Source organism: Poecilia reticulata, linkage group LG11, assembly GCF_000633615.1.
Source record: "Poecilia reticulata strain Guanapo linkage group LG11, Guppy_female_1.0+MT, whole genome shotgun sequence".
Lineage (NCBI taxonomy): Eukaryota > Metazoa > Chordata > Actinopteri > Cyprinodontiformes > Poeciliidae > Poecilia > Poecilia reticulata.
The window spans coordinates 6,870,908-6,890,895 of record NC_024341.1 but is presented as its reverse complement, the minus strand read 5'-3'; the positions used below and the strand labels follow the sequence as shown (position 1 = coordinate 6,890,895).

At 40.0% G+C, this 19,988-nt stretch overlaps 1 protein-coding gene across 5 annotated transcripts in view; it reads right to left on the bottom strand.

Moving 5' to 3' along the window:
* fhod3a (formin homology 2 domain containing 3a) overlaps positions 1-12,445 on the bottom strand; it is an 88,385-nt gene extending 75,940 nt beyond the window's left edge. For 2 of the 5 annotated variants that reach the window (XM_008421498.2, XM_008421499.2), the window contains exons 1-2: positions 11,898-12,445; positions 3,019-3,128 (exon numbers count right to left, since the gene is read on the bottom strand). In XM_008421498.2, the coding sequence (XP_008419720.1) occupies positions 3,019-3,128; positions 11,898-12,062 (275 nt within the window). In that variant the 5' untranslated portion in view covers positions 12,063-12,445. The remainder of the gene's footprint in view (positions 1-3,018; positions 3,129-11,897) is intronic. The other 3 variants (XM_008421500.2, XM_008421501.2, XM_008421502.2) reach the window with 2 other exon arrangements.
* Positions 12,446-19,988: the final 7,543 nt, after the last annotated feature.

Here is a 19,988-nt window from a genome sequence, read left to right as displayed (position 1 = left end):
GGAGATCAGAGCGCGACAGAGTCTCACAGCAATTTTCTCTCCCAGGCCTTCGGACGCTGAGCTGTCCGTGCCGTGAAGGGACTTTGTTTACTGCGAGCTGCGGTGAGCGGCGTCCCGCCACAGCTGGAGTCCCGACGCATATTTGACTTGTGGGAAAATTCGGAGTGAAAATCTGGTGACCAAAATGCTTTATCATGTATGAGAAGCTGCAGTTCTCTGGCCAAAGGGGTATTTTTTTCCCCTTCTTCTAGGTCTTCCAACCATCTTAGAAGTTGAAATATTTAGTATGAAAATAATCAAGGTAAAACCATTTATTTTTTGCGCGCGTTGTGTGTGTAATATAAAATGGGGATTTGTCAAACGCAGGTATTGGAATTCCCCATTACGTAACTGAACAAAGAGCCACGGCGTCCAGTCAGGAATTAGCCTCGCCACATGTTGTTGATTTTCAAAATAGTTACGAGATCTTAAACTAGAGAACACAAATTAAACCATAAAATGAATAGATTTAAAAAAAAAAAGAAGTTACTCTGACTGTGAACAATTTACAAATTTGAAAAAGTGTCCATCTTAAAGAGTGATCATACAAATTATTATTCACCAGTCCGTCCCCTGGACACGTGGGCACACAGGGACTAAGAAATGGACACATGGAAACAAGCAGGCATACAAATAGACACGAAGATCATCGCTCATCTGGGGGACAGCCAGCACCGACCACGCTGCCGTCCCCAAACAGATCAACATACCTCAACTCTCCACGAACACACAATGTCCCAACCGTGCAAACAGCACCCCATTAGCAGCTGCCGTGTGTGTGTGTGTGTGTGTGTGTGATACTCAGAGGTCTAACGGGAACACGCTTCAGGCGCAAAAAAAAAAAAAAAAAACAGACAACAAAAAAGTTCCTCTAAAGTATGGTTTAATTAATTTGCTAAAGTTGGCAGGGGTTGCTTGTTGTTAAGCTAGGAGTTAGCTAAGCTAGCAAACGTGGTTAAACGCTTTCATGATTGTTTCGGGTTTTCAAACGTTCAGCTGCTTACAAAGTATCTTATGTGTAGTTTCTAGTGCAAATATCTTAGTTTTGTCTCATTTCAGGTGTATTAACTCACAGGTAACTTTCCAGGAAGATATAGGAGCTTGTGTTAAGCCAGTAATTCCTTAATTGGATTTTTTTTAAAGTAGCTCCTCTGACAGATTTCTAAACATATTACATGGGAAAAAAAAGTCTTGTAATAAGTGAAGGCATCTGTCAGTGGAACTAGAACTTTTTATTTTCAATGTTAATAAATTATTGACTTAAAACAAGTTGCAAGGTCTTGCTGGAGAGTAAATTGTCATTTAATCAAGTCTTAATTTAAATGTACTGAAATACACTAGAAAGCAAAACAAAATCACTTTGTGTTTTTGCTTTTCCTACAGTGTGCTCAATGTTTTTTATTTTTATGTCACTGAATATCTTCCTAACCTCACCAAACTATTTCCAATTATATATAGAGAGAAAAAAACACAAGCTATTAAGGCTAACTATGCTAAAATGACATGATTTGTTTGGCTGGTCTTGGAAACGGGTCTCTGACAATAACAAAACTCTGAAAATGTTTTCTAGTCACGTGTTTCTGGAAGGCAGATGTTTCTATAATAGTCATCGTTTCTAATGAAGATGAAAACATTGAGTGAAACCGAGTCTAACGCTGACAGATTACGATACTTAGATTACAACTGGAAGATTTCCAACAGCTTGATTTCTCTTTCTTGTAAGAAAAAAGAAAGTGAAGCAGGTTGTCTTTGAGCCAGCTGACCATCAGTGCACTGCAACAGATGGGAGAAGGCCAGCGCTGCGATACTCCTGACTCTTAATGGCTTTGACCAAAAATTATAAAGAATTGAAAAATTTTTTTAATATATACTAAGACAAAACAACTTCAGGCAATGTCTGTGCAGAAGTTCCAATAATAAATCTCGCTGTTAGTTGCTATAATATTCAAATTGAGAAAACTTTATTAATCCCAAGGCCGTGCATTCTCCCGACACTCATCCACTAACCAGAGTCACTGACTAATTTAACAAAATGTGGCTTTTATAAAACAGAAGACAAACAACATTAGTAGAAAGATAAATTAATACATTTTTTGCTGCATTTCTTATAAATATGTAAAACACATTTATTAATCTTCTTTTTGTAAAGGTTCAATGTTTTTCTATATGTTAAACCTACAAAATAGGAGTGAGATTGTTCTTGAATTGAAACATAAGAACAAGTTTCCTCTAGCAGTTGTATAAAAAAAGAAAGAAAGGAAAAAAAAAAGCAAACAAACAAAAACCAATCAAAATATTAACTTTTTGGGATTGTTTCCGCTTGACTACGAAAAAGAAAAGGAAAAAAAAAGATGACTCCTCGGATTGTAAAAGATTGCTGACTCTTCGTCTGGAGTATAAAATCCTAATAAATTACATTGGATTTGTGGTTGCAAGTGACAAAGTGTGGAAAATCTCAGTGGGTATTAATACCCTCGCAAATGGCAACGAATGTTCTCATAGTTTCAGGTTTTATAGCAAATCCTGAAGCCTCCAGGGAGAGGTTTCTCTTGGCTCTGAAGAGAAACACAAACTGGAAAACTACAGCGAGATACGTGACCACGTTTTTTTTTTTTTTTGCTACAATTTAGTGTCAGCACAACCTGTCCTTTATACCTTCCAGTTTAGATTTTGTTTTTCTTTTACTACACTAAACACCAGTATGTCATTTATTAAAAGAAGAAAAAGAAAAGAAAAAAAAACAGAGAGAAGAGTTATTGCTCTGGAAAGGAGGGCACATCTGACCTGCTTTACAGAGTGCTTCATACTTTCCATGAACTTGTGCTTCCCAAAAAAAAAAATTTAAAAAAAAATCCACATCCAGCAGCTTGCGATTCTGCTCGTTATGTGAGAAAAGAAGGAACTCAGAGAATCTGTTTTGTGAGGGGCAGAGTGGCGGAAGAGGCTTTGTCTCGTTGCGGTGCGGTGATGAGGTCTTACCCCGCGTCGTCCGCCTGAAACCCCTCCAGCTCGTCCCGTTGCTCGGCCAGCGAGGACTCCAGGTCCAGGTAGGTCCCATTGTGGGACAACTGAAGCGTACAATCATCGAGCTGCAAGGACACGAGAAAGAAACAGCCGTCATGAAAAAACACCTGGCGAAAGACAAGAAATCGAACCAGAAACAACCAAAAAAAAACAAAAAAAAAACATCTCGTGTCGCCCATTTAAACGCGACCCAAACCTCGCCTTCGGCCCCCGGAAAAGGCTTGTAAAGTCCATGTGGTGATTGACGCAGACGACTGGACCCACTTTTCAAGCGGTCACTTACTTACGTCTGTTTATGTTTCACACCCCTCGAATGAGAAGAAACAATGCGAGACTCTGAAATAAAGCCGCTTTATTGGTTCCAACAAACGCCGTGTACAAGTTGTCGGTGGAGGAGCGGCGGCCGCTTGCGGCGGTGGGGATCTGCTTTTGGCATTACGGCGGAGCTGTTGAGGGAATTAACTCGTAATAAAAGCTGCAGGGACGTGAAACCAAAACCAGAGTGGAACACAGAGCGAAGGGGCAGCTTTTAGAGCATGTAAATACCAGCTGCGGGGAAATGTGACACTTGAATTTTGCTTAAATTCGTATTAGGCGTGAAGATTCAGCATTTTTATCTGTGAACGGGGCGCAGGGGGGTTTCACCCAAAACCTTCCTCACATGTATAAGAGTTAGCACATTCTGTTTCTCGTAAAAAAATAAAATAAAAATTAATAATAATCGACAAATAAAAAAACACTGCAAAAGATTGACTGTTTTGGTGTGTAACGGAAACCCTGCCGGGTTTGGATCCAGGTGCACGGCCACATATCTGCGCCCCACCGGCGCGGATCTCTTATGAGCGCAGTCACAAGTTGGGAGCAGGTGCAAACAACTATCGGAGACGACTCACAAAAAGCAACTTACATCATTGTTGCAGCGGAGAGCCTGGGAGTGTCGTCGTAGTTCCTGGTAAAAAGCCGTTCGTATCAAAACCTTCCAGACCTCTCAGTGGGTCGTTCTGGTTCTGCTAACCCCAGAACCAGAACCAAACATGAGGAAGCAGTATCCAGCTTCTACACACCACAAATCCAGAACAAACGTCTAGAAAACTACAAAACAGCTGAAACACTGTCTAGAGTTGCCTTTGTTCAACATGATGTGGCTTTGCTTGATGATTCTGATGTTGACGTTTGACAAAATGTAATGTTTGTTGCTTGTTTCATAGTCGATGACCGTATGATGTTTTTTGTTTTACATTGTAAGGCACTTTGAACCGGGTTGTCTGTCGCTGAAATGTGAGATGCAAATAAACTTGACTTGGAGATCAGAGGAGTCATCCATCGGTATTTAGCAGGTCGGTGGTATCGTTGGGAATACCACAAGCTTAGAAACCCCCCCACACACACATACACACACACACCTCCACAGTCGACCATTCAAGTGGCCTGACGACACTTTGTGACCAGGGCAAAACCTGCTCCTGCTCCCCGTCTTTCCATCCCTCCCTTTCACGCAGAAACGGGACCGGGCTGTCGGACGGACTCGCAGCATAAATATAACCCTGGCTATATTTACTCTGTTCTGAGGCAAGCGTGCACTCTGGGCATAGAGGGTGGGTGAGTCCACAAGGACCTCAAGTCAAATGGGGCCACAACCAAGACATAGACCAACGTTAGCATGTTGTTGTTTGATTTGAACATGTCCAGATCGACTTTTGACCAACGATAAGCAAATGGAACATCAGATTTTGGATCTGATTTCTGGACAAATATAAATAAATTGAGTTGAAATCAAATGTTAGGACATTCAGATTAAACTGGATTGTCTGCGTGTGTCTGCCAGCAAAGGTCTGTTGCAAATTCCCTGTTTTTGAGCTTAGACTAGGACAATGGTTCTTGTACTTTTTTATTGGCACTCCAGTTAATAGTTAGAACATTTACCGATATTTTTCAAACACTACTGCAACAGGACTTTGCTGTTGTTGTTTCATACAGTAGAAAATGAAAACGTGAACAAATTATCATTATTCATTGGTGCTGATACATTGGTTGAACTACATTCACCATTTTGACCATTTTGTTAGATTTTCAATTTTAATGGAAATGTTCCCACATTAAGAAGACTAAAGTCACAAACTCTAACCTCAAAAGCCACCACCAAATATCTTTTTTCTTTTGCTGTACAATTTAATCTTTCACCAACTCAGTTCCATACAATCTTCCTTACTGAACTTGTTCCACAACGTTGACAAATATAATGCAGAGAATATATCATTAACCTGCATCGCCAGAAGCAGCCGGCCTGGTCGCTAAGCATATCTAATAGAGAATCCCACTGGTTCTCCAGTTTGGGACTGGAGCACAATTGGGTTTGATGTAATCCCCACATCCAAGTTCCAACCTCAGAGTTAACTGGAAACGTAACACAGCACCCACAGTGGAATCACAGTCCTCTTCACCGCACGCTTCCTTTGAAAGTTTCTGCTTCAAGCAACATGCCTTCTTTGGTGGCTCTACAAGCAACTAAATTATTCGTATTTGTCTTGGAAATGATTAATTTGTGAATTTCTACAGAGTACCAATAAAAACAGGCACTTTTACTACAGATTGAGATACAACATTAGCATATTTTCTCAGGTCTTTCTTTTATTGCTCTTAAGTCAATCTGAGATTCTTACACAATAATCAGGCATAATGACACCAGTCCTGCTCCAGTTTCCCTCTCCTTCCCTCGGAACAACATTAATCCATCTGTGTCAACTAGCTAATCCACTTAGCAAAACGCACCGCTAATACACACAAGTCCAACTGCAGAGATGTTTTGGCCAACTAAACACCTGTGATTTGTGTATTTTCTCAAACAAAGCACACTGTGGTAGGTAGCAAAACACAAAAGAAGCATATAATTGCAAAAGACTATTTTTACAAAAGAAAAGTTAGCATAAAAAGAGGGGCACAGAATGCTAAAGCTAGCTTAGCATCATGCTCAGATAAAAACATTTGTTGGGGGGTTGGTGTTCACGACAACATTAGGTCAATGTTAATGGAAAAAAAAGTGAAGCAGTTTATAAATTGTTTTCTGTGCACATTTCAACAAAAATATTTCCGGGTCGTTTATAGAAAGTGTCAGAATTTTATTCTATGGTCAAAATGATCCTGGTTTGTGGGGCTTCATGAAAGAGAAATCTGGGGTTTTATGTCTAAAATCAGATACAGCACAGTGTGGTAAGGTGAATCCACGTACAGTTAATCCCAAATGTGAAACCATTGTTGTTCACACTTTCTATGTGTGTGAGAACTGGTAAATCTGACCAGGAATGGAACAAAAGGAGTGGAAACAACAAGTAGGAAAGTGGGGAGGTTTCATGTCCTGTCCCACTGCCCTAGTTTTTTTTTTTTGCTGCAGTGGGAATTAGACAAAAGCATTTTTAATCCCATTTCACAGTCGTTCTCCAGCATCATCTTAATTTTCACCTCTTCAGAAATTCACCGGTCAGGTTTTTCTTTATAACTGATCTTTTTATTTTTTTCTTTAAACGTTTGATTATTCCAATTTTGGCCCGTTCAATTGTTTGTTTTTTTTCTCTAATGTTTTTTCAATTTTTTTTATTTTTACATCCAAAAAGGCAATTACTTGCAGGTTACTTAAACAAGGTAAAAAAAAAAATTGCAATAGTGGGAGTTCTTAGTTTTAATGCCCAAATGAATAGGGGCAGCAGGGACTAAAAAATTGATATAGAAAATGTCAAGCGCAGATAATAATCGATCAAATTTTACTTGATTGATTCTGATTTTTGACCTATTGAAAGACGCATCTCTACTGGAATCTGTGGTCGGCAAATCAAATACGGCAGAGACTTTATGCTTTGATGCATTAATGATAATAATCTTATAATTCCATCATTTTCTGATGGATTCAAAACTCTTACATCCTCCACCGCAGCACCTACGACCTCCCTCATCTCTTCTATGTCACATAATCAAGAAAACATCACAAACACACTGCTCAGTTCCCAACGCACCCAAAGCCAGAATCTTCCTATGAACACCTGTCTCAGGTGATGCAGGTATTAATGTAACAAAAACACGTCTCGCTGTTTGCAGACGGAAGAGAGTCGGCTCCACAAAAAGGGGGCCAGAGGAACATAGTGACCGATCTGCTTTACAGCCATTTAATCAAATTCTCCCAGAAGGAGTGAAGCAAAGAGAGGAAGAAAAAAAAGAAAGACAGGAGGGCGAGAGGGGCGGGATGTAATTACTTCCATGTTAAAATAACACCCAGCCTGCCGATGATCGCGGTGAGTCGACAGTTATAGATGCCCTTACGTAATTTAGCCGGCGACTTTTAGAGACGCAGGAGATTCTGTTCTATAAAGAGCGTAGGGGAGGGGGAGGGCTTTCCATGTGGCCATTAAGTCTCTCAGGGCCGCTTTAACAAGAGCTATTCGCTAATTCAATAAAAGTCGAGCTCTGAAGTTCAGGATTTACTGTTTTGTTTTTTTTTGTAGGGGAAGGGAGTTCCTTATTGTAAAAGTATGCAGCACCCTGCAAAAGTATTCATGCCCCTGGGGCGCGTTGTGTGGCAGTACGTCCACAGACTTCAGCGTATTTTACTGGGAAACTGTTTGGCGGACAAACGCATAAATGAAACACGCTGCACAACTTCCCAATACACCGTCAGCCAAAGCCAGTCTCTTCCTGTGAACACTTCTCTCGGGTGATGCAGGTATCAATGTGACAAAAACAAAAATGTAACAATTGTGCATTCTTGAAAGACAAGCATGCACAATTTTTAATTTGTTTACAGTGAATGTCTTTCCCACCCCCACAATTTTTAGCTTTAATGCCCATTTATTTTGATCAAATGAGGGGAGTGACATTTTGGGGAGGGTCTTGAGCTGCATTTGGATTCTTAACAAAAATCTTCAGAAGTCACCTCGTTAGTGGGGAGCTTCAACCTGTGTGTAATCGAAGAACAATCTGCAACAGGAAAATCATTTTTGAGGGTCGACTTTAAAGATAAAATGTTACGTTGAGGTATACGTGCGAACCCATCCCCACCGTGAGACATGACAGTTTGAGCTGTTGTGACCAAAACAATGCATAAACTCTACCTTGATCCCAATGAAATTCACTAAAGTTTGCTGTTGTGATGGTGCAAGATTAAGAAAAAAGTACCGCTGCAGCGGACCGAAACCCGTCCACTGGTGCGTTTCTCTTTGATGATGATTTATCCGAACTCTTCTGACAGAAGGGAATGAGCAGTTTGGACCAAGCAACACATCCAAGGCTCTCCGATTTAGTCCTAGCAACCCAGGCTGTGTGTTTATACTTGTGTTTGGTCAGAGAGGTGGAAGAGGACGTAGAGGAAGAGGTCAGGAAAACCACAGAGCCCAAAGTGAGGAGAACAAAGTGTCGCAAGGATCCAGGCCACGGCCACAGGAATTCTGGGACAAGTGACCTATACTTTACATGCAGCCGAGCCAGTCGAGCGCAGAATTCTCCCATCACAGCATAATAACACAGGGAGAAAAGTTCAGGAAGTTTATGTACAGTGAGAGGAAAAGGCCGCTTTGTAAGACTGAGAAATAACCCAATAAGCGAAACAAATCACTTTAAAAAAGTGTCATTTTTCAGATTTTCCCATGTTATCTCCAGAGTAAATCCTTAAAAAGCCCCAAAGTTCGGATCCCGACTAAGCAACGGGGAAAAGCGTAGCGATTCCATCCCATCCCTATAATCTAAGCACAATATCCAGTTGCCATAGCACACGGTCTTTCTCCGTGATGGGAATAAAATTGCAAACACAAACACAGACTGCACCATCTGTCCTTGCATAAGTTGTAATCATAAGCTTTTCTGTGCTGTGGGCTATTTTTCATTTGTTTTGTGGCTTTTAAGGATCAGGCAGCACAAGATCCACTGGTTTTGGAAAAAGCCATTCTGCTGTCGAGTGCTGGCTTGCCGATGGGGTCACGCGGCAGCACTTCAAACTCCCCTTTGATTTTCAATTTAAACTTTACTGTCTGCTTATGTGAAAATAAGTAAGTGGGCGTATAATAAGGTCTGCATCACTTTTGACGGCTCGCCTGGGTGAGTTCTGGGCATCGGCCGGTTACCGATACCAAGGTACTAAAGAGTTACGATTTTAAAACCAATAAAATTCTCCATCATGCAATCGTACGGTACAACGAGCTTTCAATGAGATGCCAGAGAATGCACCACCGGGATTTATGCTTTGAAGAAGCATTCCCCACTTGTTGGTCAGCATTAGCAGCTAGCTTAGAGACGGCTGCTACAGTTTATGCACATGAGACAAGATTGACCACTTGGGATTACATTGTACTATTGAAAGTATTTACTTGAAGGCTTTCTTCAAGGTTAGCAGTGTGTTTATGTGACTTTTTGGAGATTGTTCTTGGAGGTTAGACACTAATCAATCAACAATTTTTTAAAAAGCTTGAAATGCCGATTGATTGATGAGTACAGTGGCTAATTTTTAGACCTGAAGGAGGTAGATAAGATCGGCTTCACGTTTAAGTATCGACCACTCACAGAAGTCCCGAAATTAACTCTTTCATGCATAGTGGTCACTACAGTGGACAACTATCTAAAAGTAATTTTCTTGTGCTTCTTGTGGATTTTTATGTTATAAATGCACACAGACCACTGAAGTGGACACTAGTTTATCATAAAATACCCTATCAACTACTGGCCATCAGCTGAAAATGCAAGAAATTATTTTTGTTAAATCCTATATGGCTGACAGACAAATGGAACAGACCCGGTCCCCACGTCCCCACTACTGTAGACGACTCTAGCAGGTAAAAAAAATACTGTGATATCAGATAACCCCTAAAGGACAGTACTACTGATGTATTTTTCAAATAACAACTTTGTATTTGGAGAAAATTACAATTGATCACCTAAAAAAAATAACATTTTAAAAAATATTTTTAAAAATTTTTTACAAAATGTTTTTTTTCCTACCTTTTTCATGCCTTAAGAAAATAAAAAAAAATTGGAAAAAAATCCTGACACAAGGGATCATAATTCATGCATGAAAGGCTAAAGGAAACCAGGTCCGATTTATCGGCTGGTCCGTTTATCGACACACCCCTAATCTACTCGAATTTTCCTACAAGGTATTCTACAGTGTTAAACTCAAGAAACACCAATTGTGACCGACTATTCATGCACATGATGATCGACTATTCACATGGGAGTAAAAAAATCTATTGCAGGAAATTGCTAGCGGTCTGCGAGGCGACGTTACCTTCAATGTGTTCTAATTGCTGTGTACATCATCCGCAAACTTGACTTGGTGTTGGGAAATATATCGAACAATTGTCATTCCAATACACTCTGCAGTATCATAACCACAAAGAGCAGCCAAAAATTTAACATTGGATAGGTTGTTATGTTTTATTTTAGATACTGTGCGGATAATTCGATTTTCCAGTGATATATGTGGCTATATACCACATATATCCAAAAACGTCTTCTAATATCATGCAACCCAAATCAGAAAATCAGAGATCGGCAGGTCAAGTGTTTTCTAAAAAGGGATATTTTTCCTCTTGTTCATCAAGAACTAAGAACTTCCACTGTTTTTATTTCTAAAAATACTTTAACTCAGAGCATACACTTTATAAACTTTGTTTTTAGCTTAATAACATATGAGTATAAAGTTTAGGAACACATGCTTTGATAAATAAATAGAAACCAAGTTTGCCAAAGAACCTGCAGCAGAATCTCAGAGTTCTGATGTTATTTTAAAACATCCGTCAGAACAGAAACGGCCAGTCAGACCTCAAAGAAAATCAGAAATCGGCGCATCTCTAATAATAACTCTAAGAAATGTTTGTGTTCATACCAATATCAAGTGGAAACCATGTTATTTTTACTCGATTCTATCATGCCTCGAGAATGTCATACCAGCCCATGCCTGGTGTGATCATGTGTTCCAGTCGGCCTTGTCAGTGAGGAATGCACCGTTTTGTTTCAACTTCATCTCCCCCCCCCATCAAAACGGCCCTAAAGCTGCATCTTTCCTGCTCCGACACGCTCCTCCGAATGATTGGGGTTGCTGGGCGCCTGAGCAGTGGGACCGTCACTTGGGGGCAGAGGAGTGGGACAGCTCGGGATATATCTAGTCGCCCTGTTGCGTTTGCAGCCACCTGTTAGAGTGACGAGTATAGCACAGATATGCAGCAATCGGGTTCACTCGGCTGGAGGAGGTTTCAACATGACAGGGTTCATTCTGAGGCTGAGAAACCCCTAAAACAGCAGGATCAAAAGGAAAGACCTCTTTTTTTTAAACTACTGTCAAACTAGTAAGCCCTCAAAAAAAAAAAGTGTATTTCATTGGGAAAAACTGCATAAAAATTGTGAAATTTCATTCCGGCTTTTGTTTTTAACGTGTGCCAACCCAGATTATTAGTGACCCCAGCTCTTTTTATAACCCTCCTGCAACCGCCCCTGGATACTTAATCTCTTATAAGTGAAGGCAGTGTTTCGAAGCTGCTGAAGGCTTTGTGGCAACCTTGTTTCATTCCACAGATTGGAGTCACTTGTGTTCTGAAAATAGCCTCTGAATGCTGGTTGCTGGAGTTTATTTGCAGGAGCCTTGAAGAGGAGGAAAAACAGAAGTCCAAAAACTCCATGTGGTTCTGCTCTAATTTTCCCCCAAACACATCCAAACGTTTTAAAAACATAAACAAACTCATATTCTACCACAGATTTCTGCCAGATCAACTCATCAACTTTCCATGTTTTGCTTTGCTTTTTTGTTTGTTTGTTTCCATAAGGGAAGGTGATTCCAGCGCTGTTTACCAAAGGGATTATCCTACCTTGTGTGGAGCTTTGAGGAGCCGGTGGACGCCCGCTAGCTGGTTGATGAGGGGGATGTCCTCCCGGAAGGTGTACACCGGGGGTCTGGTCGGCTCTGGAAAGTTAGTGCTGTTGAACGGATCGGTGTCATCTAAAAACTGAACCCTGCAGACGAACGTGGCCATGCTGCATCCATGCAAGTGGCTTCTTCTGAGGGGACGGACGGGGCAGGGTGGAGGGTAGGAGGGCAGTCGATGGGGGTTTTGGGGAGGGGTGGGGGGTGTGGTGGGAGAAGCCGGAGCGCTCCTCAGCCGGTAGCGACAACAAATCCCCGTCGCCAAGAGCGCCCGGAGCGAAGTGCCGGAGAGATGCAGTCGGGACACCTTCGTCGCCCTTTCCCCGTCTGCGGCGAGGCTCGCTCGGTCCCGAGCGGTCGGGAGTTATTCTCGGAGAGGCAGGTGGCCGGTGATGAAGAGGAGGGAGCAAAGCGGAGAGTGAAGGATCAGCGCAGCCTGGCTGGGACAGCCGGTCTGCTGTCTGTCTGAGCCTAAATCCACCCCACCCCTCTCTGAGTGAGCTGTGTCTATTTTCCCCTCTGCCCTCTTCCTCCTCCTCCTCCCTCACTCTCTCCTGCCTTACAGTGGCTTCCTCCATGAAAATCATCTGAGCACTAATCCGATCTCAAACAACAACAGTGAAACATTTTAATCAGAATAATAATTGTAATAATAAATACAATAATAATAATAATGATGGGTTTCGGGATAAAATTTAGGGTTGGAAATTAGGTAATCTATACTGCTATATTTTGGCTGTAATTTATTCATTTATTCGTGTTATTTGTTAACACCAGAACTTTGTTTTGAACGTTATTCCTGTGGAACATTGTTGATCTCTGGCGACATCTTGTGGCCACACCTTGCAGCTGCAGTCTTTTTAGTCACTGTGGCATTACAGCAAACTGCGTTGAACTTTACTGGAATTTTCTATACTGGACCAACAAAAAGTGATACAAACTGTGTTTTTTTGCTCAATAGATTTTTTTTTTTTTTTTTTGCTGCGAACCAGTGGATAAGTATATTACTCTGCTGTTTCTGAATGACCAAATTCCTCTTTACTAAAATTTGCATAAAAATTTAAAGATAATAAAATATCAAATCGATTTCAAGTAACTTGAATTAGTTTAAAAAATATAATTTTGAAATGATAAACACAAAATAAAAAATCAATAATGCCTATGAAAAATTGGTGAAAATAGTTATCTTTTTTTTTTTAAAGTGTGAAAAGCATCAGTATCACAATGCTGCCATCTGCTGGTTGCCTCGAGAAACTTTTGATTACGCAGGACTCAAATTTAACACCATAAAACGATAAGCCGCCGAACATTAAAGCCTAAAAGTGCTATATATTTATTTATTTATTTATTTATGTTATTTATTAACACCTATATATATATATAGTTGTTGCGCAACCCCCCCCCCTCTCTCTCTCTCTCTCTACACTTCCCCTTCTCAGAGGAGGGAGATGTGCAGCCAGCTCTCCATCTAACGTGTGAATTGAGTTTCCCAAATCTGATGGGATTTACCCTGTCCCCAGAACTGAAGTGAACTCTTGTTTAAGCTGGCATCGAGAAAGACTAGCCTGGTTTCTGACGACCTCCCCCTCCAGATGTCCAGGAGCGCGCCATCTCTCTCTCTCTCTCTCTCTCTCTCTCTCTCTCTCTCTCTCTATATATATATATATATATATATATATATATATGCAGTCTGTCCTCAGGTGTGGTCCCTGCTAGTTTTAAACATGCAGTAGTGCAGCCACTGCTTAAAAAACCTGACCTTGATCCTACTGTTCTGGCTAATTATCGGCCTATTTCGAAGCTGCCTTTTCTTTCTAATGTTTTAGAAAAATTGTGTACTGTCAGCTGACACAGTTTTTAGATGACAATGACATCCTGGAGGTTTTTCAGTCAGGTTTTAAAACTCTTCATAGCACAGAATCTGCTTTAATAAGAGTTTGTAATAACATCCTTCTTGCATGTGATTCTGGTAACCATGTTGTTCTGATTTTACTTGACTTAACTGCTGCTTTTGATACAGTAGACCACAACATTTTAATATCGCGATTACACCACGTTGTAGGTATTGGTGGCACTGTTCTTAAATGGTTCAGGTCTTACCTGGAGGAGAGAACAATTTCAGTGAATATTAGTGACTCTGAATCATCTGCTACTTCAATGCCTGATGGTGTCCCGCAGGGCTCAATTCTGGGCGCACTGCATTTCTCTCTTTATTTGCTGCCTCTGGGTTACATACTTAGGAAACATGGGGTTTCTTTTCATTGTTATGCCGATGATTGTCAGATTTATTTGCCCATGAAGCAGAAGGATTCTATCAAACATCTCCTGGCATGTCTAGGTGATATTAAAGCTTGGTTGGCCTTGAACTTTTTAAATTTTAATGAAAAGAAAACAGAGGTGATGGTGTTTGGACCCAGTGGCTCCTGTGAGTCCTCCTCTGTTGACCTGGGACCTTTGGAGGTATATTTTAAACCTGTTATTACAGATCTTGGTTTTAAGGTGGACAGTGATTTTAAATTGGACAGCCAAATCAGAGCCGTGGTTAAGTCCAGCTTTTATCATTTAAGGCGATTGGCATCAGTGAAATCTTTTCTTTCCAGGCAACATTTTGAAACAATGATCCAAACTTTTATTTCAACTCGACTGGATTACTGTAACGCATTTTAGCTGGGAGTCAGTCAGTCGCTGCTCTCACGTCTGCAGCTGGTTCAGAATGCAGCTGCATGACTTTTAACAGGAACTCGAAAGAGGGAGCATGTGACCCCTGTCCTGGCCTCACTTCACTGGCTGCCTGTATATTTTAGGATTCATTTTAAAATTCTTATGTTTGTTTTTAARTCACTGCATAATCTTGCCCTGGCTTACCTCTCTGAGCTTCTTCACCCCTACGTACCCTATCGGTCACTCAGGTCAGCAGATCAGCTGCCCTTGGAGGTACCAAGATCCAGAAGGAAGCTCAGAGGGGACAGGGCTTTCTCTGTCATGGGCCCCAAGTTATGGAACGACTTGCCTTTGCAGGTCAGAGAGGCCCCTTCACTGTCCACTTTTAAAGCTCGTCTTAAAACCCATCTATTTTACTTGGCTTTCAACTCCAGCAGGATCTAGTTTTAAATTGTATGTTTGTTTTTAAACTGGAAGAGTTTTTAATTTTTTTTAATGTATTTTTTTCATTGTTGTGTTTTACTGTACAGCACTTTGTATCAGCTGTGGTTGTTTTAAAGTGCTTTATGTTGGTATATGGTATGGTATAATTTTTTTTTACTTCAAGTCAAAAAAAACGTTTTACCTGAAGACAAATAAAAAACAGTCACATCCAGCTTTTACAAACCTCAGTAGAAACTGAGTAGGGTTATAGGTTAAACACAAAGCACACAATAATATATATATATATATTTTTTTATTTATTTTTTTTTAACTATTCATAATTAGTACTGAAGATGCTGGCCGTCTGGTCTGGCAGCTAAATCTAACGACAACTTCCTGGGTAATTAAAGAGAATTGGAAAAATATATTCTTCATACCACAAGGGGGCAGAAACCCTATGTTTTACCCTTTTCTAAATTAAGTGAGTCGTTGGAAAACTTAAAACTAAAACTTAGAAAAGTCAAAAGATTTCTCACGTATCCACTGAAGTTTCATTTAGGAGGCTTTCCAACACAGATGGGAATTATTCTAACACCGAGCTGTGATTGGATTTCATCACCAATCTGAATACAGCTGCAATCACAGGAAAACATTATGAAGACTGAATAAATAGGGTTGTGAAAATATGTTTTTCAAACCCAAGGAATATTTCACAGAACCTGTAACAGAGTTAATGTTTCTCACAGCGGCATGTTTTTCATCTATATTTTTTTGGCCCAAATGTCAGATGAGTTTTCAGGGCAGAAAGCTAAATTAAAAAAATTTTTTGTGTGTTTGCTGTACCAACTCAATAGTTTCCAGGAGAATGCACGGCATAAATAACTCACTTATCAGAGAATCCTGTTTTATTCCCGTTTTACACCGGTGAGTAAGTGACAAAGTCCAGTTTCGGCAGATTTTGCTGAGGGTCTGCAGATCTGTTTATGTATTTGGCAGCTCCTCTTTCAACCTTTGGACACGTGGCTTGTGGCGTTTCTTCAGACAGGCGTAGCTGCGTCAGGTTTTTCTCTGATTTTTTTTTTTCCCTCTGTTTTGCGTTTCTTTCAAAATGAAATGTCGGCATCTTGACGGCAGAATTTGAGGGATTCAATCAGAGCGCCCAAAGCCCAATCTTATTCTGTTTTCTCTAGTGTTTCAAAAGATGAATACATTTGTATATTACATTTTTGTCACTCATTTCTTCAAGAGTTACTTAATCTTTCAAACCCACTGATTTTCTAGTCGGGGGATTGTGACAAAATCTAAATACTGTACACTTTTACGAAGCGACAAGGTTAAAATTTAGCTAAGGGGTGCAGAGTTTTTATAACTTTTGTTTTTAGAACATTTCATCCTCACAGGTTTGTGGCTTGGAGACGAGCCAGACGATTCCTCTGGTTTCATTGTGGGTGAAGACAAGCGCGAAGACAATCGACTGAATTGACCACAGCCGGACTCCATTTAATCTGACAAAACATCTCAACGATAACCAGTGGAAACCAGCAGAGGCTGTGAATACTTATGTAAATTAAATTTCTTTTATTTTTGATGAATTTGCAAAACAGGAGTATTGTGCGTGGAATTTCGAGGGAAGAAAATAATTCAGCACTTTTTGGAACAAGTGTAGCATAGCGTGGGAAAAAGTGAAGCGCTGTAAATTCTTTCCAACTGCAATTTTTTAAAAATAATATATTTTTCTTTCCATATTATTTAATGGACAACTTTAGGTTTTCTTGATTTCATGATTCTTCAGTCAGAGGCGTCTTCAAATTGGTCGCGATACAGATCGCTACAGGAGATCTTTCCTGCCCACCACAGTCGTCACCTATAGAGTTACATTTGTTTCACAATTATTCAATCGAAATAAATAAATAAATCACGTCAAACAAAAAAAAAAAAAAATGTAGCTGTAATCAAAACTTTTTTTTTTTGAATAATTGTGAAACAAATTTAACTAAAACACCATCAACAATAACTCTTCAAACAACTTGAGCTACAGCAACATTACATTATCCTTTTGGGGTCAATAAAGCATTTTTCAAATGAATTGAATTAACACAGTCACATAAAATCACAACAAAACACATTGAGGTTTGTGTAGGGTAGAAATACTTGTTAAAAAAATGATTTTCTTCCAGTGCTGCTGGGGGGATATTGTCTCATGTCTCCGTCATAAGACCGTCCTCTGAGGAGAAGCATGTAAATGTAAATAGAGCACGCTGTTGTTTTGAATCTGTCACGGTGTGATAGCCTAAAACACGGTCCTGAAAAACAGATCTCCCAACATGGGGGACGGGAAAAGCAAATAAAACAGACAGCGATGGTACATAACAGCTCACCAGCTGTTTATTTATGCAGCCTGTAACGTTTTGGACGTGTTTTGCTGCGTTTCAGACCTCCGGTATATCCACACAAAACGGGGGGAGGTCCTCACTTCAGCCAAGCATTACATTTTAATGTTCAAAACTAATAACGAAAAGTGGAAAGGTTAACGTTTAAAAGGCTTGAATTAGAAATACTAAAAGCCTGCCTTATACAACTGGGTTGTGTCACCATGAGCCAGCATTTACACGCGCTTTAAAGCCATTTGCGTTAAATATTAACTCAGACAGATGAGATACGTCTTTACAATAAAATGCTAAGATACCAATTTAACAGCAATGAATGACTCGCACTTTAAATCACGGGATGTAAATATTTCTTAGGCGTGTTGCTCTTCTGTTGTATAAGAACTGATTAGACGGATCCTGATCTTTGGGGTTTTATTGTTCATGTTTCCATGAACATTGTGAAAGTTTTTTTTTTTAAACGATGGTCACATTTCATCTGTTTTGGCTTTTTTTTTCCCCTTTTTTTTTTCCTCTGAAACATGGAAATGTGTCAGATCATCAAATATGTTCTTTATAAAAAATATACGACAAAGACGACCGTTTTTAAATCATGATTATATTAAAACTGCAGCATATAATTTGAATAAACAATCCTAGACAGATAATAAAATAAAATAAAATAAAGCTTTTCCATCTCCTCCCTGAGCTACCAAAAAAGATCAAAAACATCCAATCAGAGCCAGGAGGAGTGTCTTAGTGCTGTCAATCAAGCTTGTGTACACGCTGCTAAATGTGCTAACAGCGGAGAAACAACTTACTGATCCATTAAAAATGTTTATCCGCCGTCATTGGTGGCCATGCTAAACAGCATGAGCGGCGCATACACAAGGATGATTGACAGCACTAAGATCTGATTTTGCCTCCTTATTAAATGTGATTAACCACGTTCTTCTGGGCAGATGAGTTCAACTGACCTGCAGGATCAATTAATCACTTAAATAGCACCTGCCTGACGACATGAAGTAGGATGAAGGATCTAAAACGGCAACAAGTCTCAGCCTGATCCAATATGACAGAAAACACTGAAATCCATCAGTCTGGAAAGGAGCACAAAGCCTCTTCTAAGAGTCTCATTTATTAATGTGTTTGATTATGGTTCATTTAAAACATATATACGTTTCAATAAAGAACTGAACTTCTTGCAACAGCGGCACCAAATAGGTCATGCTATTTAGTCAGGACACAAAACGCTTCCTAATTAAAGCAAACAACCAGGCAGAGCATAAGCTCCAACTAAAAATTGAAATAAAGTCAAAAATATGTCCCTTTAAAAAAAAACATTCTGCGCCTCGTGTTTTCTTTACTTTCAAGCTGCTCCTGTTGTTTTTTTTGGCTGCAACCTTTGGTTTATCCTGTTATGACGCCACGTGGTGGGGGCTATAAAAATGTCATAAATTCATTTTGCTGTCTTCTGCCGTTATCTGCTATCTGTGGAGCCGAGCGAGATACACAATCAGAGCCTTTACCGTTTATCACGTTTAAAGATGTGCTAAAAGCTTTATTCTGTTTTGTTTTATAAAAAAAAAGACAGAACAACTTTTTTCGCAGTTGCACAGACCCACAGTAAAAAACCTTTTCAACAGCTAAATCTCCAAATCCAGGTGTTAGAAAATAACAGCCGCGGTTGGCATCTCAGGATCACCTGGTCTCCATAACAACCATTAGAAGCTAATTTCGTGCCAACCGGTAACTGGGATGATGGGGGGGAAAAAGCCTTTTCTGTTCTACCATGTGGAGTTTGTTGCACCCTATTAAGGCTTTCACTGAATTTAAGAGACGACTTTTCAGCAACAGAGAGTCGGTGCCGTAGAATACGTAAAGCTGTGGGTCTGTAGCTGGACCTTTAACAGGAAAATGATCAGAATCACACTAGAACTTAAATATTGGACACAAAATCAACCACCATCTCATATGTCCCCAGGACTACCATCCTTCAAATTAAAAGATTGTTATCGGAGTAAAATATAGCATTGAAGACCCTTGATGATGAGATTGTGTAAAGAGGAATGGTCAAAGTTCCCTTCCGTTGCTTGCTCTAATCTCCTGAAATGATACAGGAGAAGATTAGGTGCTGTCCTGTTGGTAAAAGCGTTTCTTGCCATAACAAAATGCAGTGGAGGACAAAAATTATTTCTGATGTGAGATTTCTAGAAGATCTGAACGGAAGTTGAACCTACAAAACAAAATGTACGGTGGCAGAGGGCACCGCTCGTGAATAAGCAGGTTGAGCTTGAAGGATGTAGAAAATATGCCCCTTTTTCACAGGTTGACTCAATTTCCAGAGGTCTTCAAGAAATAACTGTGACACGGTTTGGGAATAAACATGTTGACAAAATTAAAAGATTACCTTAAACCTATAAATCTGCTATATCTTATGAATAATTCAGGTCTTATTTTTGAGGACAAGTAGTGAGAATGTCGACAGCTAGCACTAAAAGTTAGTTTGATTCCTTTTTTTTGATATTTGACACCGAAAAGAAAGGGCAGTGCACTGTGTCATATGAGTGGCCTAAAGTGCCTGA